We start from the raw sequence: 25,521 nt of genomic DNA, 5'->3' as shown, positions 1-25,521 counted from the left end.
GCGGATAAGGAGCCAGCGCCCTTTCAACCGGAGAGCAAAGATCCAGGCTAGCCAGTGTCAAGAACGACCACAGATGACCACCTGCCTGGCAGGGGCAGTTTCAGGGCAGGGGTTCCTAAGTCCAGGAACCCACCGCAGTTTGGGAAACACACTCTGCAACGAGCCACGTCAAAAGCCATTAGCTAGTTTGTCCTAGCCTACAAGGCAGAAAGTGGTAGCATAGGCCCATTATCATTAATGACAGGCAGATGGTACAATACAAAAGCCAGCTTCCTTCTGATGCTTCTGCAAAGGATGCTGAATTCAATCTCCACCCCATTCCCAGCTCAAGGGATTTTCAGTCCCCCCTTTACCTCCCCTACCCCTGTTAACCCTGGCTCCTTCCCATCCTCCACTTGACAAAATCCATTTCCACAGACCATGTTACAGTTTTTTCCACTCAAATTTTTGTCCATTTTATTCCCCACAGTTATTTCATTGGGTAAAAATGCACTGAGTAATTTCAGCTGTGAATGAGGAGGAAATGAGGGAGACGGGCGCATGTTTCTCCTTCCCCCTCCAGTTCTCTGTCTTTGAATTCTGCCTTGAATCCGCAATCAGGACAATTATCAAGAACATGGACTCGGCCCTGTAATAAGCAAGTTGTCTTCTTTCCAGATTATTTTAGTAACAATCAAGCTCCTTTCTAGAGAGTCTACTGAAATTACCCTCTCCCTTTGGCACACAGACCCGTCTCCTTTAAGAATGCCAGAAGGGAGAGGGACAAGAATAAGACAAATATCAATGGTGCCTCTTGGAAACTCTTCCCCACCATTCCCTGGATGTAAAATGTAGGTATCTGAGCTCCTAGTGCTGTGGGCTTTGCTCTAACGATGCAATTACTGGCTTAACAGATTTAACAGCCTGAACCAATTTAGGGCCTTTAGAAAGTTAGTTTTATAGATTACCTAGCATCATTATGGCTGCCGGGGAGGAAGGAATTCCAGGAAGGAATTCCATATGTCCTAAGGCAGCCAGAATCGAGAGACAGCTCACACACCAGAATTCAGAGATGTTCACTATCGAGTCTAGTCTGCCCACCTGACATATGGCCGGGGTGGGGATGGCAAGTGATTGGTTTTAGTCCTTTCAAGAGATTAACCTGAGATTCAGTTACCAGTGTCAGAGGCAATCAAAGGACACCCCTTTCCCCGTGTGTTCCAATCCCCTGTTGTTGAATAGCTGCCCAGGTGTTGTATTGTAGCTCTGCCTGGGGATTGAGAACTGGACCACGTTTGGCTCCTGGGGAAGAAATGCTGCTCTCATGCCAAGCACAATGGCCCAAATCTCTATGACAATTTCCATTGTATGCCCGCCAGGCAGTGAGTGTGTACAGCACCTTCGGGCTCTCCCCGAGCCTGATGACAAGCTGTGGATTCACCCGTCATCTCTTCTTGTCCCATTGTACAGAAAGGGTCTGCTCTTAGCTGGGGGGTTCATCCCACTCAGCATTAACTCTTTATCCTCTGGGATGGAAACCCTCCAGCAGGGGCTCCGTTTGTTCAGCCCCAGTACAAGTGTTAACCCCTCAGAGCCAGGCGCAGCCTAGGCTGCGGTCACAAAGAACTAATGGACAAAGGGGCTGCTCCAGTCCCCCGGTCTCTCCCTTCAGTCTTCCCTGCCTCTTGCTGACGCATCCATAGCCAAAAGGCAGCCTGCACCCACACACCCGTTCTCCATAGACCAAAGAATCCCACTGGCTTTAAAACCATGTGACTGTATCTGGCCGTGGTCACATGCCCAGACCAGATGGACCATTGTGGTGCAGTGGTTAGAACAGCCACCTAGCAGACAGGAGCACTGGTTTCTAATCCCAGCTCTGCCGCTGATTTGATGTGGGGGGAGGGGTAAATCACTGAAGTCCCCGCCTTCCATCTGTAAAGCGTGGAGAACACCTGCCTCCTGGGGGAGCTTTCTGCCTGCAAACGCTTGGAGATCTTGGGACAGACTGTAGGGAAGGGCACTGTTATTGTACCAGCCTTCGTATGGGTCAGTTTCCTCACCCTATCCTGTCCATGCTAGACAGGACGATTAACAAAGGCTGTCTTTGGGAGCACATGGCAGAGAGCACCGAGGCTAGGTTAGAAGGGGAAACGGGGTGGATTTTTCCTTAATTCAGTCTGCATCACAACTAATTGTTCTTAGCACCTAAGAACAATGGTTTTCAGTCACCCTCCTCTTCTAACACAAATAACACGTATCTATTTTAAACTAACATTTTCCTAAAGGGCGGAGGCATTCTCCAAAAACATAGGGAATCAGAATTCCTTTCTTAAGTAATGTAGCCACCTCGTTAATTTAACACAGGCCTTTGGGAAGCACAACTGTGGCTAGGCAATAATTTGGCACATAAAAGCCATGCTGAATGCATCCTATTACATTTGATTGGTTGCCTCTAAAGCTAGCTGGCGCAATCCTCCGCAGCCTACCTGTAGACAGGATCGTGCATCACTAACATCTTACTCTCGTCCCAAGTCCATTCTTTTCTCTGTAAGCAGGGAAGAGAAAAAAGGAATGACACACCTTATGAGCTGAAGCCACACTGCTCTGCCTGAAGAACTGTTTGTAATGCGAACCCAAGGAGAACAGTGGGTTTTACCTCAACCAGAATCTAGGCCAGGATTTGAATATTTTAGTGACAGTCATTTGGCTGAAGAAAAGCTGGTGGCTCAGATGTAAGTGCACACTTTGGACCATTTAGCCCTCCCGCAGGCTTGAAAAATGGTCGTAAGCTAGAATTCGGTTATCACACAGACAGAGGAAGGGCAGGTTTGGCACTGGACTGACTAGAATTTAGGAGATTTAGGTGCAATTCCCAGCTCTACCTCAAAGTTCATGTGTGATCATGGGCAAATCATTTCATCTCGATTCCTCAGTTCCCCATCTGTGAAATGGGGATAATGGTAATTCCTGCCCTACCAGCATGTGGAGGATTAGCTCATTAAGGTATTAATGTCTGCAAGGTGCTTAGTGGAGCTGGTCAAAAACCCGCTAATTATTTTTTATGGGAAATTTTGTTTAAATAATTTTTGTTGAAACTTCCTTTGAGAATTGTTTGTTTTGGTAAAAGAAAAAAACAAAACAAAACCCACACCCCTCTCCACCACCCAACAGTTTCAACTGTCAAAACCATTTTTCAGTCAATTGTTTCTGATGGAAAATTTAGAAAACGGGTTTTTTTTGGTGAAAATTCTTTCAAGAAAGGTCATTTTTCATCAAAATTCTGCTCCCCCAGAACCATTGTGAGCAGCTCTAGCACTTGGACACAGCCCTGGCCTCACAGAAAAGCCTGTTTGCAAAATTAATCTGGTTTGGCCTCACAGAATCCTTCACTCTTGTTAGAATTTCCCACTAAGCAGCTAAAGTGCTGACTCCAGGCAGTGCAAACCCCTCCCTCCGCCCCCCAACTCACTTACCCGACTATCTTCACACCACATACAAAAAGCTCCTTTGTAGGAAACAAACACACGGATGGCAGCCAAATGAGGCCACAACTTCACAAGAGTCAAAGAGGGACTGGACATTTATATGGACAGCAGAGCACCCTCAGTTTCCATAATTGCACAAATTTTGGCAGGGATACTAAATCTTGTGCTTCGGCATTTAAACCGATCTCTAACGACTAGAGATTAGGATGAGACCTAATGTGGGAGATGGATTATCCCACATCTGGCGACTGTGAGGTTCTTACAGCTTTCTCTGAAGCAGCTGATCCTGGCCACTGGCTGACAGGACACTGGGCTTGCTGGACTTTGGGTTCTGATCCAGCCATGGCTAATCCCTTAGACACATTTGGTGTGAAGTCTCACCTTCTGCTTCTTGCGCAGAATCACCTTCACTCCGTCCACAGAAACGATGATGCTCACTTTCTTCTTCTTGATGTTCTTTGCTTTGAATTCATACTAAGGGAAAAGAAACCCGAGTTAGAAGAGATTTCAGGTCAATAGTTAACACCTGGGATGGACTTAGACAAAACAGGCAATTTTAGCCTAAATTTTATTTTAAAAAAATCTAGTTCTAGCTGAAGGAGGAGCCATTTTGTGCCGCTGAGGGAAGTGTGTTCAAAAGGCACACTGGCAAAGGCTTCTTTGTGTGTGTGTGTGTGTGTGTTTTTAATTAAAAATGACCCTTGTTGAGGAGACAAACTGACCTTGACTTTGGTGGGCTATTTTCAAAGCCCAAAGTTTCCTCAGCTCTTAATGGGACCTGAGCACTGAAAATCTGGCCACGAATGCCATGTTCTTGAGGCCAGTGGCTGGAACATGAACGTTGGCATCTACCTGAGCAGACTCTGGAACTGACTGGTAGACTCTCACGTGCGTGTGATTGCCAAGCCCGGGAGAGGGCACCAGTGGAGTGTGGGGGAGGGAAGCGCTTGGTGGATGGGTTTTGCTGGTGCTAATGACTAGTTAAATGGCAAGTGACATAAATGGGCTTTCAATGCAGGGAGAAGACACAGCACACATAGTCTGGATAAAGTCGGGGGAGGCACTGTCGTCAGAGAAGGGGGCACCAACCAGAACCTGCTGGCATATGGAAATTCCATTGGTAGCAGTTAAAGTGCTGGCAAATCCAGCCTCTGTATCAAAGGGTTAACTCAGAGGGATTTGCCTGCAGGATAAGCTAGGAACTGATGACTTCTGGCAGGTCCATTGTCCTTGGGTTTGGGCACTGCAGTGCACAGCGCAGGACCATTCGGAGGGAGGACCATAGGGGCAGCAAAAATGCAGTCATCTTGGCTATTAACATAATCGTATCCACTTCGATGGGCTCAGTATCCCTGAAACACTTCAGGCTCCTATCTGCATGCTCCTGCTGAATGCCACTTATTTTAAAAATTACGGAGTTTGTTTTTTAAATATTGCCCTTGACAAAAGCTAAGGAGCAAGCCAAGAGACAGCTAGACCGAACATCCACGAGTTCATCACGGACCCAGTCCTTACGCCCCCATTCTGGGCTTGGTTCTGAGCTGCTAAATATTTTTACACAGGATTTAGCTGACCCCGTACGAACAATGGACTCCATGCATGGGCCAGACCCTCAACTGCTGTAAACCAACACAGCTCCATTGAAATCGGTGTAGCTTCAGTGATTTAAGCTGGCTGACAATCTGGCCACATGCATCTATTTAAAAAAATACTCTGGATTAACTTGGTGTAAGAATTACTGTTGGTTGACAACAGTGAGAATAAATCCTTGTTTTAATAGTCTAATAACATAAACTCAGCTGTAATTGAGCTGGTGAAATCAGCAAGGGAGCCATTGCAAGGATTGCCTGACAGCCATAGCCATGTAAACAGCAGCAGTGAGGCTGTGAACACTAATGTTACATACACTTCAAAATTGCGCAAGATCCTGCAAGAGTCACGGAGGCCCCGATGCAGGCGCATCCGTCTTGATTCTGGGTAGTATCCAGATGCTGGCAATGCATTCAAAGGCAGCTCTGCTACCCCCACGGGCTCTCCCGTCTCCAAAGGGGATGTCACTCCCCTCCTTACAGGTCCTATTCCATTTTCATTTTAAAAGGGGAGAGATTTTAAACTGTTGGTTTTTTTTTTAAAAAGGCAAAGGACTCATGCCTCGCTAATTTGCAACTCAAAATAGCAAGAGACACGACCCAGGCCTGAGGGCTAGGATTTGTTTTTTCCCTGTATGGGGTACGGTGAGATTGCCGCAGTGGGGCAGTCTGGACATTGTTGTTTCTGAAATTGCAAGATCAGGGTTGGGTTGTTTCTCATTTTTCTTAAAATTCAGACTAGGGTGAGCCCAGAAGGGCCTTTGTGGCACTGCAGGTAGAACCAGGCCATGGACGGGGACACGTCATGGTCACCTCCTGGGCCAGCCTGCTACCCCAAGCACCTGGCTGGGCAGAAGTAGCTTCTGCAGTTGGGAGGGGGCAGTTCTTGCATACCCAATCAGTTGCTCTGTCGCCACCAGTGGAAAGGGGGCGGAGGGCTCAGGTAGTTCTGGGCACTCTGGGGCACCACATGTTGCTTGGACTCAGCCCCAGTGCGGAGAGTGGTGGAGCCCCTTCCCACAGCCAGAACTAACTGCGAACAGACTCCCAGAGGGATTCTGCAGCATATTTCATGGAATTCTAAAATAACAGGCACTGGTTCCTCCTATTACTTTGGTAGAAGGATTCCTGGGCTGCCATTCCAGGTCCTCATCGTTTCCTGGTCCAGAGGGTCAGTTTTGAACACACGTATTCTAGGCACAAAGGGACTGCCATACTGCAGGGGCCAAGCCCAGACACAGTAGGCAGCCATGAGATAACCTGCCCCCAGAGAATGTTACCTCCTAACTGTGGGTCTGGGTCTCACTATGATCTATAACAGTGCTTCTCAACCAGGGGTACGTGTACCCTGGGGGTACGCAGAGGTCTTCCAGGAGGTACATCAACTCATCTAGAGATTTGCCTAGTTTTATAACAGGCTACATAAAAAGCACTAGTGAAGACAGGACAAGCTAAAATTTCATACAATGACTTGTTTATACCGCTCTATACACTGAAATGTAAGTACAATATTTAAATTCCAATAGATCTATTCCATAATTACATGGTAAAAATGAGAAAGTCGGCAGTTTGTCAGTAACAGTGTGCTATGACACTTTTGTATTTGTATGTCTGGCTGCGTAAGCACATTGTTTTTATGCGAGGTGTAACTTGGGGTACGTGAGACAAACCAGACCCCTGAAAGGGGGACAGTCATTTGGAAAGGCTGAGAGCCACTGATCTACAAGAGCAGACGGAGTGGAGAAGCCAGGCAGTTCCCTTACTGAGGTGCCATGAGTGGTGAGAGAACCGTGGTGAAAACCACATTTTCAGTGCTGGCACCTCCCGAAACAGAGCCACACCTGCCCAGGCAAGGCCCACGAGAAGACTACGTCTCACGGCAGGAGGGTGCAGTGGTTAGAGCAGTAGCTGGGAATGGGGATACCCAGGTTCAATGGCCTGCTCTGCCACCGATCCCCTCTATCACACTGAGGCTGTCACTTGCCAGGCGAAGTCCCTTAACAAGTGTGAGGTGCTCAGATGGGGCCAGCTAAACACCCTCACTGGAGTGTGGACACCTTGCATCGACACGTGCATGCGGTACCTAGGTTCATATATAGCTCAGAGCAGTGAAGTCTCTGAGCACCTACTGCAGAAAAGGAGCCTCCGAAACCCATTACACGCCACATCAGGCTCACAGCCAGAAACATTAGGTGGCCTTCCTGTCTATCAGGCTTCTGCTGCTGCTGCTCATAAAATTCCAGCACTTCACACTGTTTATGGCAGGCAAGCCCTGGATAAGATGTACCCTTCTGATCTCTCCATGCATTATTACTCTGAGACAAGCTGTTTAAAAATCTAGCTGCAGCGCGGTAGCATGCGAAGCAGGAGCTAAAGTACAAGACGGGCGTTTGTGTTTAAATGGAGGTATGAACGTTAATGGTCGCAGAGGTGAGGGATGAAAGCCCTGGCGTGAGTCGTAATTCTGGCAGAAAGTGCAAACTCCTTCCACAGTCACTCAGTCGCTCTCTGCACAGCCAGCTAGTGCAACCCTCCTCCCCCTCCTGCAACTCAAGCCTGACCCGCAGCTCTACTCTGCTGGTCCAGCACTGGGCTGCCCCACACTGCTCTGCAATGCTGAGATCCTGTCCGCTGCTAAATGCCTGGCTCCATTTATTTTAGGAATATAGCTGCAAAGTAGGGAAGGGAGGGAGGACAAGCCAATCATGAAGCAAACTGTTCAGACTTCACTCACCGGACCCGGATTTGGCTCTCTGGCTATGGATCTACCATGTGTTGGCATGTGTGTTAGCTAGTACCGGTTTCCTCACACTGGCTGTGGCCATTCCTGTTCCCACCTGGCTACAGCCTTCCTGCTGGATCACCTCTAATGGGCTAGTGCACAATGTGTCTCTCGCACAGGGGAGGCGACAGGTCTCCAGTGACAGGCAAGATGCAGCAGAGCAGGGAAGCAGCATTAGCCTGGCTTCGAAATAATTAAAACTCATTGGGCCTTGAAGTGCATCTCCAAGGAGTGAAATCCTTCAAAGCCCAAGAGGCATGAGGATGGCACTGCCATTTTGGGCCACTTTGCATGGGGAGTGAGCTATGCCAGCTGGGCAAGAGAGATCAGCACTGCAAAGGGCATGTCTAGGAGAGGTCATTACTATCCCATTAAAAAGCTGCACACCAACTCTTTCTTTCAATCTCTGAACACAAGAGGCAGATGGGATCCAATTGCAGAGTCATTTATTCACTTCCTTTCTAGTAAGAATCAATGGTGTTATATTGTAATTAAGCATTTATATTTTTTATCTGGAGGAAAAAGCAAATGCAAAAAAATTCCCAAACTGGACTCAAACTAGTATGTTTTATAACCTAGCAAAGATGAAACGCTCGGTGTGTAAACAAACGGAGAAGAATGTAGATGGTTCATTGGTTATCCTTACATTGGCTTCTAAGAAAGGGGTCAATGTTCCTTGCATTTTTTTTATTTTATTGAATCAATTTCTGTGTCCTCCCCTACCCCCAAAATTTGCCAGTGGTACCGAGGACCAAATTCTATTCAGCAACATGGGTTTTCTTTGCTGACTTCCAGGTTTCAATAGTTAGTCTTTTTGATGATCATGCAGGGTGGGGTAGAAATACCTTTGGATATTAATGATTCTGAAGATGCCCCTAGGTTTGGGAGATTCCAGGGGGAGACTGCACAGACAAGGGTCTGTCTGATCTAAAGAACCTACATATGATGCTTCAAAGAAGAGGCAATGCCTCTTTCTGGCCTGCTTTCTTGTCATTTAGCAGCTAAATTTTATTCTATTTAGAGACAGTCAAACCTGCCTGACCTGGAATACACTCTGTAACTGCTTTAAATCCCTTTGTGCAATGCCTTGCTTTGCATAAGGACCTGCACACTCTTGGTGTGTAATGTTAACTTACCAAGAGCTAAAAGCTGTATGAGTAAAAAATGTTAAAGGAGCCGCATAATGCATATTTCATCTGCTAATTCCACTCAAGTAGATATAAATTACATATGCAGATACTGGCTTCTATCTGCTGATGAAAGAGATGGGTTAATGCACATTTGAAATCACATGCAGTATCCAGGGCTAGGAATAACTTGCATGTATGGAGAATTATTCGAAAAAGCAATTCTTAAAGTGCCTTAATTACTCCAGGTATTGGGGCCTTTATTATGTAAATGAAAAACCATGATAAAATGGAAAGGTTTGTGGGTCTTTGGAATTGACTTGGTCTCTGCGAGATGTAGCCTCTCCGTTAGTAAAGAGCAGCCAGAAGAGAACCCCCAGAGCCAGGAATGGCCAGGATCACTGACATAACACCTGAGGTTTTGTCATCCTCTCACAGCTGTCCCATTAAGAGAAAAATGTTTCTGAAGCAGAGATGCTTGGGCTCTTTGGAGCAGGAATACAAGAGAGCCTGCAAATGCCTCTCCACAGAGACCAGATCATAGCACTTGTTCTGAGCCAGAAACACTAGCATTTTCTGAACGATCGCTCAAAGGCACTGCAGTCATGAATGTCTATCTGATTCGCTGTCAGTTACAAGGACTTCAGCTAGCTATTGGACTACAGTGGTGGTTCCTCTGCACTTCAATTTGAGAGAACTGCAGCTCCCCTGTCCGATCAATTTCATAGCAAAAAATCTAAAGGTACAAACTCCATATTGTCATTTACAGTGTGGTACCCCAAAAGGCCCAATCAGGAATGCTGTGCTGGGCCCTGCACCAAAGGTCAGGCAAGGGCCTTCCCCCAAAGAGTTTACAATCTAATCTCATACAGTCACTGCCACTGGGTTGTAGCATCCTTTGAAAGGAGTACAGAACACTTCAGGAAGGGAGTCTAGAAGAACCCTCTGTCCAGATAACACTGCAGAGGAGTCTACGGAGGCAGGCTGCAATTACCCAAACGGGAATTCAGCCCAGACAGTGAATGGGGAAAAAAATGCCACAGGATTTTTAATATGACCAGCACCTTCATTTTAGGTGTCAGGCGAAAGACAGTATTTCCAGCATCAGTGTCTCACTGATTCTAAAGAGGGAAATGGTTTGGATATAGGATTACGGCTGAGCAAAGTCCCACCCCCACCTCCCACCCTGTTGAATAACCAGGATTTTCCTGTGGGATTTTCTATCCAAACAGTAGCAGGACTAATCTTATTTAGCTCCTAGAGATCCAGATCACAGCTGAGGCTGGTGTAGCTGCAGATTTAGCTTTCAAAGAACTGGGGTACAGGGAGCTAGAATGTACATTTAAAGTTAATACTGTGGCATGTGCCCACTATTTCTCAACCGTAAATGGCTGTTTCTGGACCCTTATGTTCTAGAAAAATAAATAGCTCCACCTCCTTCCCCAAAACACACCTTACTAGAGACTGCAGGTGAAGTAACAGACCCAGGAAGTAGATGGAACTCTGACCAATTCTGCTCCACTGACAGAACGGCTAGTCACAGTATCCCACTTGCGTGGTTTGCGGGACATCTATTGCATCCTTCTGCTCCTAAACTGGATGCAGCAAATAGCTTATCTATGCAACCTAATGAGGTACCTTTCCCTTCCACAGCAATTGCAGGCTGGAGCTTCTGAAGCTGGGAGAGTGTCTCTGTAAGCGTTAATAATGCAGGGAGAGTGAGTATTTTCAATGTATGGAACATTACTTGTTTCAAACTAAATTTGCCTCCCTCACACATGGAGGCCATGTTCGCGCTCTCTGTGTTCATCTCAGTATTGCTATTAGAAGCGCTGACCCTTGAAACTGATGTGATTAGAAAACTAAACTCTACTTTTTTATTTTTAAATATCCCATGAGTTTCCCTCTCAGCATCTTAGCTAGCACAGACTTAGAGCATTACCAGCGCACCAGACCTGCCAAGGGGTGGCAGGGGAGTGAAGGGCTTTGGTTCTTCCCCCTTTCACAGCATTCGACTGTCCCAGCCCCATGTATGGCGAGCAGTCAAACATTCGCAGGAAGTTGGCATGTTTGAATGTAGCTGAGCACAGTCTGGGCCTGTACTCCCAGTAACTGGGCAACATGTAAACAATACCTATACAGATCGCTGCTGATTAGACTGTCCTACCTCCCGTCCAGTGGAAAAATGAGGATTTATGATCCTCGGAAACATAAAAGTGGCCACTGGAAAGCAGAAAACGAGCAGGGAATACACTGGACGAGGGGGATGTTGGCAAAATATCCTGTATACGCTTTTTTTCAAATTTAAGTTTGCCCATTCTTCATCTGACTTATCCCAGAGCCTGGGGTTCATTCCCCACATAAAGCTCTCTGTCAGACCTACCCCTGCTCTGCCTGGATAACTGCCCCTGGGGCTTACTGTCACAGTGCAGGGCTAGCTACACTCTGTCCCCTCGCAGGCCTCTCAGAAGGCGCCAGCCGGGTGTCGGGCCTTGTGCCTTTACTGCTCCTGTGGTGGAATTTCACAGTCCTCCCACTCTCACACTGGGCACCAGGTATCCACTCTGCTTACCCTGCAGGGCTGACTGGGTTCGGACACCTGGGGTTCTTCGCGTCAGCCATCTATGACTAATGACAAATACCATGATCAGACAGCCTTCTCAAACCAAAGGGTCCAACAGTCTACATGCATGCCTGTCTTCCCTGAAGGCCTACCTTCCCTGAAGGCCTGTTTTCAGCGCGTGGAGATCCAGGCTGTCTGTGTGGACTCATGCCCCCCCGGAGAGCTGTTCAGAGGCTTCACGGTACCCTTCCTCCTCCCGGTGGATCCTGTGATGGTGACCTGTGATGGTGACCTAATCAAGCCTAGCTTCCCCAGAGGACCCCAATGGGGCGCTGGATCTCAGTCTCATTTCCCATGAGTACTCAACCTCTCTTCAGAGGGACCCTATAAATCCTGCCACAGTTCCTTTGTTCTTCCATGTTCCAGGCCTTTTCCTGTCCTGGTCAGAACTACTTCTGTAGGCTGGCTGGAGAGGAGGTAAAACCATGACAGCTAATAGTTCTGGCATTGTTCCTTAACAACTGCTTAGTGTTTGTTGAGGGGTGATTATCATGAGCCATTCTTTTCCTTCCTGCCTGTTTTCCCAGCCAGCCCTCTGTTGAGTTAACCCCATTTACCATAAACATCCCAATAAATAGACAACATACAGTATTAACAAATTATTACAGAGCACCTCCAAATCCATAGGCCCCATATGGGAAGAACAAACAGGAGCATCTTGCCCCCCTTAAGGAAGGACTGTAATCCCTCAGCACTTCTTGCTAGTTCAATGGAAGCAGGCGGTCCTACAAACAGCCTTTTGCTCTGTGCAGTCAGCTCATGGAAATAAGTTGTGTGGGCAGACGAGCAGCAGGCAGGTGGGTTTCTGGGACAGGCGTGGGATCCCCATGTGCCGTATCTTCATCCCCTTTGCCGGGGATTCCACTTCCAACCAAAATTCACAGCTAGGCTTGGACCCACTAAAAAGCCTCATGTTTATGCCCAGAACAAGCCCAGCGTGGGCGGCTTCACCCGCCACAGCCCTGGTCTGCCGGGACTGCTTTGGGGCCTTGGCTTCTCTAGCTTTCCCACTGCTGCTAGTATCAGGAGGGGCATTTCGACCTGTGTCACCTAGAGCTGGTCCAGAGCCAGAACCCTACCGATGCTAACACGAGGGGAGGGGCTGTGGCGGTAGAGTAATGGTGTGGGAGCCTGAGCACAGACACTGTCTCAGGAGTGAGAGGGAATCTGGATTCCAAGCCCAGAAATTCTCTGGCCCATGTCACCCACGGGTCTCAGAGCTCTTTAAATAGGCGCTGCGCAATGCTTCTGTGAGGTAGGCAGCGGTTACCCCTTTGAAAGGTGAGGAAATAGAAGCATAGACAGATCTAGAGCTGGTAAGTGGAAGTAACAACAAGACAGTCAAACAGCTGTGAAGGGAACCCAGGAAACCTGAGCTCCAGTCCCTTGCTCGAGCCAGCCGCCAACCCTCCATCCTTAGCCTCACTGCCAAGCCCGTCCCCAAGGAGCCAAGCAGAGTCTTCGCAGATGTCCATCCATGAGGAACTGGACTGCCAGCACCAGCTCTTGTCACATGGGCTACGAACGGATACGCATGGGCATCTGAGCAGGTGAGAGAGAAGCAAAAGCCTGTGCAGTCCATTCCCCACTCACAAGCCAGCCAGTCCTGCATAGCCTGTGAATATTATGGCCAAAGGGACATCCTATTGCATGGAAACTTATGTGGGGAAGAGACTGGGCTGCAGCATGTACAATCACCTTGGAGCATTGGAGAGTCCAATTAATGATTATTGGACTGGAGTGTTTTGGTTCAAGCCAATACCCGCTGAACCCAAAGCTGCGAGTGACTGCAGACTGGGTTTGCCCAATTCACTGTGAGGGGCCCAGTGTTGCAAACTCCTGGGATTAAGGCGGTAGAACATTTTTCCTTTCCCAAAGCCTCCAGCTTGGCATTCCCAGCAACATTTTGTTTCTAATTGATCTGACCCTCGAGTTTTCTTGGCCCTGAGCCCAGTGACCCTTAAATGAGCAGGTCATTTTGGTCAGGCGGAGGCAGTTCATGTGCTCAGCTTGTAAATGCAGCTCTGAGACTTGCTTCTTGAAAGTTGCCTGTAAAAGGAAGCAACAGCTCAGTACAGCTCCTCTTAATTCAGCCTTTTGCCATACTTCAGATCCTTGCCCAGTGCCAGGGATTTTCCATCTCCCTTAGGGGCATTGTGCAGGGGGCAGAAAAGCTTCTGCCAGCAGCTATAGTAGGTACATTGGGCACATTCAGGGTGAAATCCACCCCGGCCACTTCCTGTTAATTCATATTTTGGCCTTAGAGACAAACCAGTCTCCTGATGGGGTGCATGTGCAGGTGTGTGAAGCCAGAATACAGCTCCCAGAGTTTTGCAAAATTCTCCTACACAGCAGTACAGACCGACCCCCTCTCTCGCAATACAAGTCTGGAAGCCACAACCAACACAGTTCGTGGACAGCAGAAGGCCAAGTTGTGGATCAGGGCCTTCCAGAATACACACCCTCCTTTCACCAGCTTTGCTGCTGAAACTGCACTGAAGAAGGGCACTGCCAGCTGGTTTCAGCCCAAATATCTAAAGGAACCTCCAAAATCCATTCCAGAAAACATCAGCCCGTGTTACTGCCAAAGCCTTCCCTTAGCTAGTGCCTAAGTGCGGCTTTAGGTCTGAAAACAGATCCTGTAGAAACACTGCACTGCAAACACTTTCTCTATAGGAAAGGGGCCTGCTCTGCACAGCTCAGCAGAATCCCTCCAAGATCCTGAGCAGCTCCTGCTTTCAGAAACACCCAACCTCAGAATCCAAAAGCAACCAGAAAGTGACTGATCCAAATACTTCCTGCTGAAACAGAGGTTTTCTGTCATTTGCAAAGACGAACCCTCGCAGCACCTCTCTGAGATACGGACACATTACCCCACTTTACGGTTTTGGAAACCACAACACAGTGGCTTGCCAAAGGCCCACTTAGCAAGTCATGGCAGAGCTGGGACTAGGAGTTGGGAGTTCCTGGCTCCTGCTCACGTGTTTACGATCACACTGCTCTCTTGTACAGCGGGTGCAAACTTGCTATTCCCCAGAAGAGTTCCTTCCTCTAATGTCTGTCATTTAATTACATTAATGATTCCCTGTGATGTCCAATGCCCAGCACCCTGGGGTAATCAGGGCTGCATGGCATGGCATCTCAATTCATGTGTGCTCTGCCTGAGAGCTCATGCAAAGCCTCAGACAGATCTGAAGAGAGAGGCTCAGCTGCTCCTTACAGGGAGGAAGGAAAAGCCAGTGGGTTTGAGATTAAATTAAAAGCAGGAGAAATGTAAGTAAGCATCCTCCTAGGTCCGCTCCCCTGGGGTGGAGTTCAGGCTGTTAGTAAAGGTTTACCCTGTGCTCCTGGGAGAGGGGGGTTGGGGATTGTCAATCATTTACATTTCATGGCAAGGGAAAACCGATAGGGGGTTTTTTAAAAGGGGGCTGAAGAAACTGGAGATAGCCAGGCCAAATGAACTGTGACAGCCTGTACTTGAGTTCAGTCTTTAAGCATCTGAAAGGCAACAATTATTTCTCCTCTAAAGAACTTTCTTCCCCTCCCTTGACAGTCTCCTGGAAAAGGCAAACACTGTATGTAAACAGTTTGGGAAAACAGGAGGAGGTCCTACCCTGGACTGAGGGGGTTAATAGTGAGGAGCACTGTGATGAGCTCTCTGGTTGCAGCAAGGTGGGGGTGTCAGTCTGACCTTGGGGGGGTCAGAGAAGAGAACTGTTTCCAGGCACACCAGATCTTCCCTTCTTCTCTGTAACCAGGCTGAGGGGAGCCTGCCTGTCTGGGCTATGAAGAGCATTCAGATGGGCACACACTGCAAACCCTTTCTTTTGATCTGGTGCTCTCTGGCTTCAGTAGATCTGGTATTAAGAAAACTCCTGCCCTCTGGGTGTTTCACGCAGACGGCCTCTCCTGCCGCCAACCCCATCCACCTGGAAGGGGGGACAGCGAAGGCAAAAAGGTGTGCCTGGAGCCCAAACCCTTGGCGTTGGTCCAAAGGACGTGGGCAGTGGGTGCTCTCCCAGTGCAGGGAGCTGCCAAGGGCACACAAGGGGGCAGAGGTGACAGCTCCGATTGGAGGTTTTCATTCCTAACCACATGTGCTGTTTGGGAACAAAACCCCTTCACCCGCTTTAGAAAGGGATGGGATAAAAGCAGCCTTTTCCTGGCTGCCTTGTTGCCAAAGAGATTCAGCAGCTTCTCCCCCAGTGACCCGAGTGGCCGCACAGCCCAGTGCAAGGTGACATCATCTGCCCTTTGGGGCCTCTCCAACAAAAGCACCATTATGTGACTGTCATCTCCAGGAGCCCCCCATCGTGCCCAGGTTTAACAGGGAGCTTTCCCACACACAGCTGCTCTGTTGCTGGGGTGGGCCAGGCCCAATTCACCAGGGCAGCCCAGCGCCATTCACTCACTGAAAGGGAACAAGGGCACCTTTCCTGGCTGCCGTGCTATCCTGGCCCTGCCTTTCCTCTCGCTGGGGACAGCTGGGCCAAAGGCAGGGATGAAAGCCAATGAGCCCGTCACCTCGAGACAGGGCCACCCAGAGGATTCAGGGGGCCTGGGGCAAAGCAATTTCGGGGGCCCCTTCCCTGTCTCAGACCTCAGACTTCAGGCATTCTCGTGGAGGCCCCTGTGGGGCTTGGGGCCTGGGGCAAATTGCCCCACTTGCCCCCCCATGGCGGCTCTGCCTCTAGAGCCCCAGTTCAATCCAGCCCAGGGCCCGAAAGTTACCCTCCAGTAGCTGGTGAATCAATCTGGCCTATCCCAGAACCACCCCTTTCCTGGCTTCCCAGCTGAGATGGCTACGCGGCGACAGGCCCATGGAGACTCATCTACCCTCTGCCCACAAAAGAGCATCCAGACCCAGTCAGGAGGGAGGCCCGTGGCAGGGAAGCTGCCCTCCTGCTGCTAGCACTGTGCCTGCTCAGGCCTTTGTGCTTCAGGGCTGTCCGCACGGGACCTTTCACCAGGGCAGGGCTGACGACGAGACAAGTACTGGGGGGAGAGTGCAGGGAGCCTGGGCGAGGCTGCTACAGCATTGATACCCACGTCGGGTGGGTTGGAGAGGAGGGCTGCACAGGCGGCATTAGCCGGCATCTCATAAATTGTCCTGTGGAGCCTGAGCAGCATGTGGATCGCTTGGCATCTTTGGCATCAAAGCAGAACAGGCTAGTTCTCTGCCAGACGTGAACTCAGCAGCTTCTCCTGTGAGTAGAGAATCCACGCCGGGCCAGTACGTGTGCAGCAATCTCGACTTTCCAGACCGGTGGAGAGCACTGAAGGACCGGAGTTTGGAAACACCCCTTTGCTCTCTCTGTACTGGAATTAGACTTTCACTCTCCTGCACTGTGCCCCATCGATCAAACACTAGACCTGGCTAGCTGTCATTGCAGTCTGAGTACCAAGCTGTTCCGGGTTTATATACTGCACCCACTTCCACGGATTCACAACACCTGCTGTTTTCAGCGCGTGGAGATCCAGGCGGTCTGTGTGGACTCATGCCCCCCCCGGAGAGCCGTTCAGAGGCTTCACGGTACCCTTCCTCCTCCCGGTGGATGGGGACAGCCAGGAGTATTCATTAGTACTTGTACTGAGGTTGTGGCTTGAGGCGCCTGGCCAGGGATCAGGTCTCCACTGTAGCACACATGCAAAAATGGAGACCGTCCCTGTCTCAAAGAGCTGATACACTCTAAAGACACGGCAAGAGATGCTAATCTGAGGAGAAGCAGATCGGGTTCACCTCACCCAGCCCCTTGAACGGATGCTGCCGTCTGTAGGCTGTGATGCCAGCCCGTCCCAGCATTTCTCTGTGAATGGGGACTCAGCGGAGCCCAGCTCAGTGCAGGGAGAACAGCTCATCTCTGTGCTGCTTTCTGGACACGTGGCATTTCATGCTCTCGCTGTCCTTTTGGCCTGTGGTGTCTCCTTTGGCACCACGCGTTGCACAAATGGCAAGATGTCAGGTTTGATGCTCTTGCAACTTTAACCCTAAATATTCAAACAATAAAAGCCTAAATGACAAGAATACGCCCGATTCCCCTTCCACAGGATGGAACAGTTCCATGGCAAAGCTCAGGCTACAGGGCCATGCTCCGCATTGGCGCACGTGGGAGGAGGATGGGCTTGTGGTTAGGGCATTGTGTTAGGACTCGGGGGCTCTAGCCTCCCTGGGTGTCCTTGGGCAAGGCCCCTGATCTCTCAGGGGCTCAGTTCCCCCATCTGAAGAGTGAGGATAACTGTCGGTCTCGTCTATTTAGACCGTTAGCTCTTTGGGCCCAGACCGTCCTGCACTCTGTGTTTGTACAGTGCCACTGGCCCAAATTCCTGTTTCTCCTTCCAAAGCTCTCTCTGTCCAGTCAGTTCCTCTCCCCTCTCACATTGTGCCCTACAAGCCCAGTCACAGGGCGACATGCTAGGCAAGATGTGTGAGCCTCTTGGAGGCTCCTGGCTGAATTCCTCACTGGCCAGTACAATGGCTATGCTTGGCAGCTGCTCCCTCTGACAGCAGAGAGGATCTGTGGCTTGCACAGGGGAAAAGGAGGTCGGAGGAAAGGACACAGTGGTGATTAATGGGACTGTGTCATCCCTATGCCTGAGGGAGACAGAGTTTATTGCTTGTACATGGTAGAACTTGTTTGGAAAGACAGAATATAAATTAAGAGCCGTTTTTAATTCTTCTGTGGCTCTTCACGGGAACTCTCATGTCACTGATCCTGCAGAGAGGCATGTAATTATTTAGACTTTAAGCAGTCGGTATTAATGTGGGCGTGGGTAGGGCCCCACCATGTCTGCTCCTATCTGGATGCTTTCAGGGATGGCAAGAGCAGCAGCATATGAGCAGAGTGTGGCTGAGCCGAGCCTCATTACGCTTGGGGCTATTTAATGAACACGCTGACACAGATAGAGTGAGAATTCCTGATGCGATGGTTCTGAGGGAAGGTGGGTGTTGGGATTTCAGGACACTAAATAATGCAGCACTTCCCTGTACATTTATGTAATGGTGCTATTTTAGGCCATATATTCAAAATGAGAACTCACAACTTTTATTCCTCTGGCAAACCAGAGCAGCCAGAGAGGAAGCTCTGACCTTGTGCTCTCCAGGAAGGACTGAGTGTGACAGGCAGGAGGTGCTCAGAGTCACCGGGCTGCATGGCAGACTCCATACGACCCAGATGCCAGGAGGCAAATGTGTCTGTTGCTGCAAACGGCGTGAGATGGAGAGTGACACTAAAGAATGTGCAAGCCAGAGGGGCCGTGGCCTTTCGGATCAGCTCAGGAGCTTAGCTGCTGTGGGACTACCCCCACATTTCACAGGGGGACACATCGCATCATCTAAGAGTTCTTTTCCAGATCTAACTTCTAGGATGCTTGGAAGTCCCCATGTAACAGGGTGGTTAGGGGGCCTGGGGCCGGCCAGCCCCGTGGTTATGCAGAGCCCCTTTCAGAACAGGCCTGTTAGAGGTGCTCATCAGATCCAGCTGGGAAGGGTTCAGGTGATTGCCTAATGAGCCCCTGATTCCTATTCAAGGCTGAAAGAGCGCAGCTGATGTGGAGAGATACAGGGAGCAGGTGGCATCTCTCAGACAAGTGGCTGCTACAGTGGGAACTGAAGACCCTGGGCAGGGGGAATGACTGGGCTTGTGTGTGGAATGGCTTTATTGTGAAGAAATAAAGCTGAAGTCCTACCTAAGGTAAAAGGCCCTGACCTTGGCTGTGGTGTCCCTCCTTCATTGGCTGAGGGCACAGGCTGCCAGCACCCGCCTCCACACTGCTGCGACCTTCTTGCAGCATGTGAATTCGGAGAAGATCTGTGCTGAGTATTTCCAATCCCAGATCCACTAGGAGCAAAGCTATTTACCCAAATGAAAAGCAGAGCCTGGCTTGTTTGCAAGGCTCATCTCATGCTGGAGATGTTGCTCCTACCACCCTAAGAACAAACCCACTTCTTTTTTAAGCTCTTCAGGACAAGGACATGGCATGGCTTTTTATTTGCTCTGAAGTGCCTTGTGCAGGTTGGGTGCTATATGAAGTCGTGCAGACATGGACATCTCACAGTTTTCATCTGTAGTTGGGGTGAATTTTTGCATTAGCAGTAGGCAGATCTGTGGCTTCTCTCTGCTTTGCTATACTTGTGGGAAGAGAATCCCTGTCTCTGAAGATGATGTGACCCTTGATGCTTTCACCAGAGAGTGGAATATGAAAGAAGTTTTGGAGCAATACTGCATAAGGAGCCTAGGCCCTTCTTTCACAGGTGCCTGTCCCTGAGCTGTTTAACTTTGGTTTTAAGTTCTACTATGATCTCATCCTAGGAGTAATTTATCGCAGACATTGCCCTCCCCAGCCACCCCCACCAGAAATCCCACTGCAATGACCAGTAGAGCGCAGAGGCGGCAAGACATGAAAGATGACAGCATGGAGCCTTGCCAGGTGTTAGGCCTGGTGTTCCCATGTGGACTCAGGAACCCGCAGCGTGCATGATAGAACAATTTCCAGAAAAAAATACTCTAGGCCCAGGGACTCCAGCAGCATGTCTGTCACTGCTCTGCCAGCACGCTGTGCGTAGGGAACAAGAATCCTTAGCCAACAGCACCCAGACAGGAGAGACCCTCTGCAAGAGAGAGAAGCACCTCTTTCTCGGCATACATGACACACTGCCAAAGGGCTGGAAGGGCAAAATGTATACAAAATGTATACAAATCCTAACAGAGAGCAATGCTACAAGGCCTTTATTCGGCTCTCATGCTGGTGTAAGCAAAATCTGATTCAGGCCTGTGTTTACAAACTGCTAAAGCCTGCACGTCTGCACTCCTGACTCCCCCATCCCCATTTTGCAGACTTCAGATGTTCTGAGAAGTATCTGCACTCTGAGATACACTCATCCCATGTTTTCTAGGCTTTTGTTCAGCCCTCCTACTCCCATATTAAGTTCCGTTCAGCTACCGCCTCCCCACGTCCCTTCCCCCCAGAGCAGTATTTGTTAGGTGCACCTACAAGGGGAAGAAGTGTTCTATGCCTTCTCCCCACCCCCAGTGGACTGTCCCCTCTGACGTCACAGCAAAGCGTCTTTGTGCTGCTAGCACCAGAAGGAATAAAGTACCGCAGCCATCTGAAGTGCTGGTTGGGCGGGACGGATGCGTTACATTCTGGAAAGAGCTGTGTTTGGCTAGAGTGGTTTAACACAATTAATCTGACATTAATTAGCTCCTGGGAGGAGAAGATATAAGCCCCATGGGGCTTCCCACTCCTAGAACAGCGGAACTCAAACATATCTTCCTCGTACGGAAGGGGAGGTGGCAAGGCAAGGAAGTTGGCACAAGGGAGTGAGGTACGACATGGCCCAGCTAACTCGAGCAGTTTCCCTCTACAGACCAGTCTGGGCTCAGTCTCCATAGGGGGTGACATGGCAAGAAGGTCAGTGCCCCCCTCTCCCACTCCCAAGCTCTTTTCTCTAAGGAAATAGTTGATTTCAATAAATGAAGTCTGAAGGCAGAAGCCCTAGAGGAGGGAGGAGACAGGGGAGCCCCAGTGGCTCGGCTAGCTGCCAGACGCTTTGAGCTGAGCACCCAGGAGCTGAGCAGTGTAGCAACGTTTAAGCACAAAAATAGACAGAAAAAGCAACAGTCAGAAACAAGAAAACAAGGTTGATCAAGTTCCCTAAGCAGCAGAGCTTCAGCCTGCAAACTGCCAAGCGTCCACACCCAACGCTCCAACCGTGAGCAAAACATTACTCAGCCTGCGATGCAGAATGCAATGAAGATGAACTAGGCCACCGGGGGAGGTCTGAAGCCAGGCGAAGGCATATGTCTCTCTGCCTCTAAGCAGAGGGTTGGTGGCGATAACTCAGAGGAGAGCAGGTTACCACTGAAGAGCCCGACTCCATCTACAGTCATAACCCAACATTCAACTGACAGATACAATCAGGAAGAGTCACCAGAGGTGCTGAGGCACTCGACACACGACAATGTTCACACTGTGTTTCATGCCCCGTTGGCTGTATGCTACTAGGCTTCATTCTCTGCTTTCATGGAAGAGTGCCCTTTGCTAACTCCAACCTTGGGTACAGCGGAACTGTTCAGTTCCTCAGCCAGCAACCTTCGCAAACAAACCCAACACCCACCTGGTCTCAGTCAGATCAGGGCTGGTGCACCTTGACACAGAACCATTTTGTTTATTCCCAGGCAAGAGAACCATCTTCAGCTGCTTTAACACTGTCAATCTGTATCCATTACATAAGAGTATTTCCACATGAGAGAACATTTACCACAACCTTAGAAGGCCTAGAAAGTCAAACTTAGCCATGGCCCCAGGCATTGCAAAGGATGGAAATGCCCATGGCTGTGCACATCTTTCGATACTGATGATGCAACAGATTGGGTCAGGCCACTGGCTCCCAGCACTCCCAGATGGAGTTTGGCAGCTTTGCCAGAGTCCCTGTAATGCCCGCATTACAATGCCCTTCCTTTACCAAATACCTGGCTCCCCTTGCCCCTGGATTGCTGCTAGGTCCCACCTCCTCAGCCCAATAAGCACAGAGGGCCAGATTGGTAAAAGCATCAAGCAACTCCCCTTGACATTAGTGGGAGGTAAGCACCTAGTGGGATTTTCAAAACTGCCTGTCTGAATCTTTAGGCACCTGAATACCTTGAAAAATCTGGCCCAGAGTTCCTACTATCATTTCTTACAGGGAGACAAAGCTGAAGATGCTAATTGCCTGTGATGGCAGCACATCCAGTTACCCATGAATACTTAACTTTACAGGGTGCTTCCCCGCCACAACACTGCAACACCTCACAACCTGGGCTGCAGGGACTAGCCCGAGACTGCTGCTGCCCGGGGGAGGCAGCAACATGAAGCGAAGGGCATGCCCAATGCCCATTAGTTGGGGTGAGGTGTTCCCAACCTCAGAGCAGAAGTCCCAAGCTACCCGAAACCCTCTCCTCCATTACAGAGCTTCTTCCAGCAAGCAGGCAGAAGGTACAATTTAGCCCTACAAATCTCACTGCTCTCTCACCCCATGACAAAACAGAAAGACACATTTATTTTTAGAAGAGAAAAAAATTAAGGTTTCTCCTGAAGCCAAGAGCTACAATACAACAAAGCCATAACTGGCTTGGCTGGCAGCTTTGGAAGCCCAGCAACAGAGTTCAGCTCGGTCCCCTGGGTGCATTTTATACCCAGCCCTGCAGACAGGGCAATGATACAGAGATCCCCTAGGATTATGGCACAGTTTGCAATGTGGGTCGGCCCGTGTTCTCTATCAATCTCAAAGCGCAGCTGGTAGTTAGTCACCAATGGTGATGGAATGAGAAAAGCAGGGAGGGGAAGTGACTCAGGTGTTCAGAAAACAGCCAAGCAGTTGCCAATTAGTCCAAAGAGCCCATCTGGCCTAAGGAAAGGCTATTTAGAGTGTCTAATAATTATAGCAGAAGAGGAAGAAAACTAATTTAAAGCCTTTTAAGACTCGCTGCTCCCCTGCCAAAGCATTCCCCTCCTCCAGGGATCCATTAAGAATTTTTATTGTGTAGATTTATCACAGAGTTATTTGGTCAAAACATGAAGTAACTTGTTAGATGATTATGTTAAGCAGCATGGATTCCATTTGCCTTCAGGCCTCATTTAGTACCGAGCGAAAGCCGACTGAAGAATGTAAGTGTGGAACAAAGCCTTTGTTGGTGAGTCACATATTTTGTTAACCACCAGACGGCTTTGTGGCCCCAGAGAACTTCCCAGAACTAACAGGGCCCTGTAAAATATAAGGGACTCAGGTGCCATGCTGCCAGGTGAGGTATAGGAGCCTAAACAGAAACCAGCACAACCTCTGGGACAGGGACTGGCTTTGCACAGCACTTAGCACAATGGGGTCGTGGGCCATGACTGGGGCTCCAAGGTACCACGGACATACAAATAACAACAGTAACTAATCTATAAAGGTCCCCAGCCCACAGCATCAGGACTAGCACTTCCCATGTCTGGGGAGCAGAGCCAATGTGATTTTAACAGGCAGCAAGGGAGGGGGTGTCTAGGCAGTAGTTTGCACTAAGACTAGTAGCTGACTTAGAGAAGCAAGAATTTCATGATGAGTGCAAAAAAAGAAGAAGAAGAAGAAAAAAATTCCCCCTTCATTTCTGTAAGCATCACCACAGAGGCAGGTTTAAGTTTGTGTGTTTTCATGGACCATTGTATTTTGTTGCCGTCTCTGGATCACGTCAAGTTGCTGTGGTGATAACATGCCTTGGGCAATAATTCTTACAGAAGAAACCAGCTAGTAGCTCAGATCTGGTCTACAAGCAAGGGCCACACCGCTTTACAGAAATACAGCTGAGGCATTCTCTAAACAACCAGTCAGATCCTGGTTACCTTGGACAGTCTCCCAGTGCAACTGTCACTTGAATTAAGGTACCTTCTCATTAATGAGTTCATCGAATGTGCTTACTCCCTCTCTGGTTGCCATCTCAATTACACTTTTTCAGACACCCAGACAGAAAAAGATCTAAGGCAGGGCTTACTGTTCTACACAGTAATGTAATTTGAAGGCCATTATATTTCATCTCTACAAGTCTCTACTACCCAGTAATATAATTTGTTGAAAAAGCCACTTTATTTCAAACCAGCTAAAAGTCCTTGTAGAGATCTTATCCAGGAATATTTTACTGAATGACTCCAAGTGCTAGTACATGGTGTAATAAAATGATTGTACTGTTAAAACCCCTTTGCTTTAGAATAAAAAAGGCACCTGCCTTGTAGCGCTGCCAGTTAAAGAGCTCGCTCTTACTCAGTTTGGTATTAACAGTTCAATTTAACTTTTATCTGTTTAACTGCTCCATTTATTAGCCTCTAAACTAATCCCAGTCTAGCATGACTCCCATGCAAAACTATGTTAACATGTCTATTTTCATCCCCCACATTTGAGAAGCCAACCAGTTTTCAGCAATCCAAGGAAGGCATTAAAAGGTCACTTATTTAGAGATTACACATTTCATTTACTGATGCCTCCATCCATCTGTTATCAGTCATACTTAGCATCCTCTTTGAACATGATCTAAAAATTAAGGCATCCAAAAATCACTAGTCACTTTTGAAAAGTTCGGCCACAGAATGTGGCTACAGCAAAGCATCCAAGTTCCTTTCTGTTACAGTGGCAAAAGATCAGAAGTAAACTTGTGTACCTAAGAGCAGAACTAGGCTCAATGATTTCAAACTTACAAGCCTAAGTGTTTAAAGAGAATGTCAGCTACTATTCTCCACCAAAAGGTTGTGGGGTTTTTTTTTTGTTTGTTTTTGGGGTTTTTTTTAGGATAGAAACGTGTAAGCGTTCCTAAGGGACAAAGGAAAACAGTCAGTGAGGTGACTAGTGGACATAAAAGCAGCAGGGGCAGCTATTCACTTGTACCCCAGTGTCATACCATAATTAAATGTCCCCAAAGGGTAGACAGAAGGTACTATTTTATCTTGGATTCCTGTATACAAAAGCAGTCTATTTCCTTCCCCTCCCCCATCATGATTTAATGAGCTGGGAATAGTTTGTTCTCTACTGCAGCTATATAAGGCTGGGTGCAGACTCTGCAGATGCAAGTTTAATTAAAAGCCTCTTCCCTTTGCCTTATGACAATATGATGGTATCTTAACTACTTCTCAAAAGCAGCAGCTACATAAGCTGCTCTAGGTTTAGTCTGAGATATGGCCCAGGCAGTTGTTCCAAATGGTTTCAGAGAGACCTTCCAGGTTTCTAAAACTTTTTCTGCAATCAGCTTAGAAATGAAAATATCACCATAAAACTAGTTAGGAAGCTTTTATCTGAAATACACTCCAGTCAATGCATGTGCATAATGGGCTACCAGCTAAACAACAAGGAAGTCTTCAGCAGGAGTGTAACAGGACATGCTCCCCTTTAAGAGCAGCTACCACTGTTCCTGGTGCTTGGCCTTTAGGGGAA

At 48.6% G+C, this 25,521-nt stretch overlaps 1 protein-coding gene across 3 annotated transcripts in view; it reads right to left on the bottom strand.

Moving 5' to 3' along the window:
- The window catches only part of LOC125623645 (carboxyl-terminal PDZ ligand of neuronal nitric oxide synthase protein), a 59,818-nt gene that overhangs the window by 14,164 nt on the left and 20,133 nt on the right, over positions 1-25,521 (bottom strand). For all 3 annotated transcript variants that reach the window (XM_048823305.2, XM_048823304.2, XM_075120303.1), the window contains 2 exons: positions 3,849-3,941; positions 2,469-2,527 (listed from right to left, as the gene is read on the bottom strand). In XM_048823305.2, the coding sequence (XP_048679262.1) occupies positions 2,469-2,527; positions 3,849-3,941 (152 nt within the window). The remainder of the gene's footprint in view (positions 1-2,468; positions 2,528-3,848; positions 3,942-25,521) is intronic.

Source organism: Caretta caretta, chromosome 16, assembly GCF_965140235.1.
Source record: "Caretta caretta isolate rCarCar2 chromosome 16, rCarCar1.hap1, whole genome shotgun sequence".
In the NCBI taxonomy this organism is placed as follows: Eukaryota; Metazoa; Chordata; order Testudines; family Cheloniidae; genus Caretta; species Caretta caretta.
This window is presented reverse-complemented; position numbering and strand designations above follow the sequence as displayed.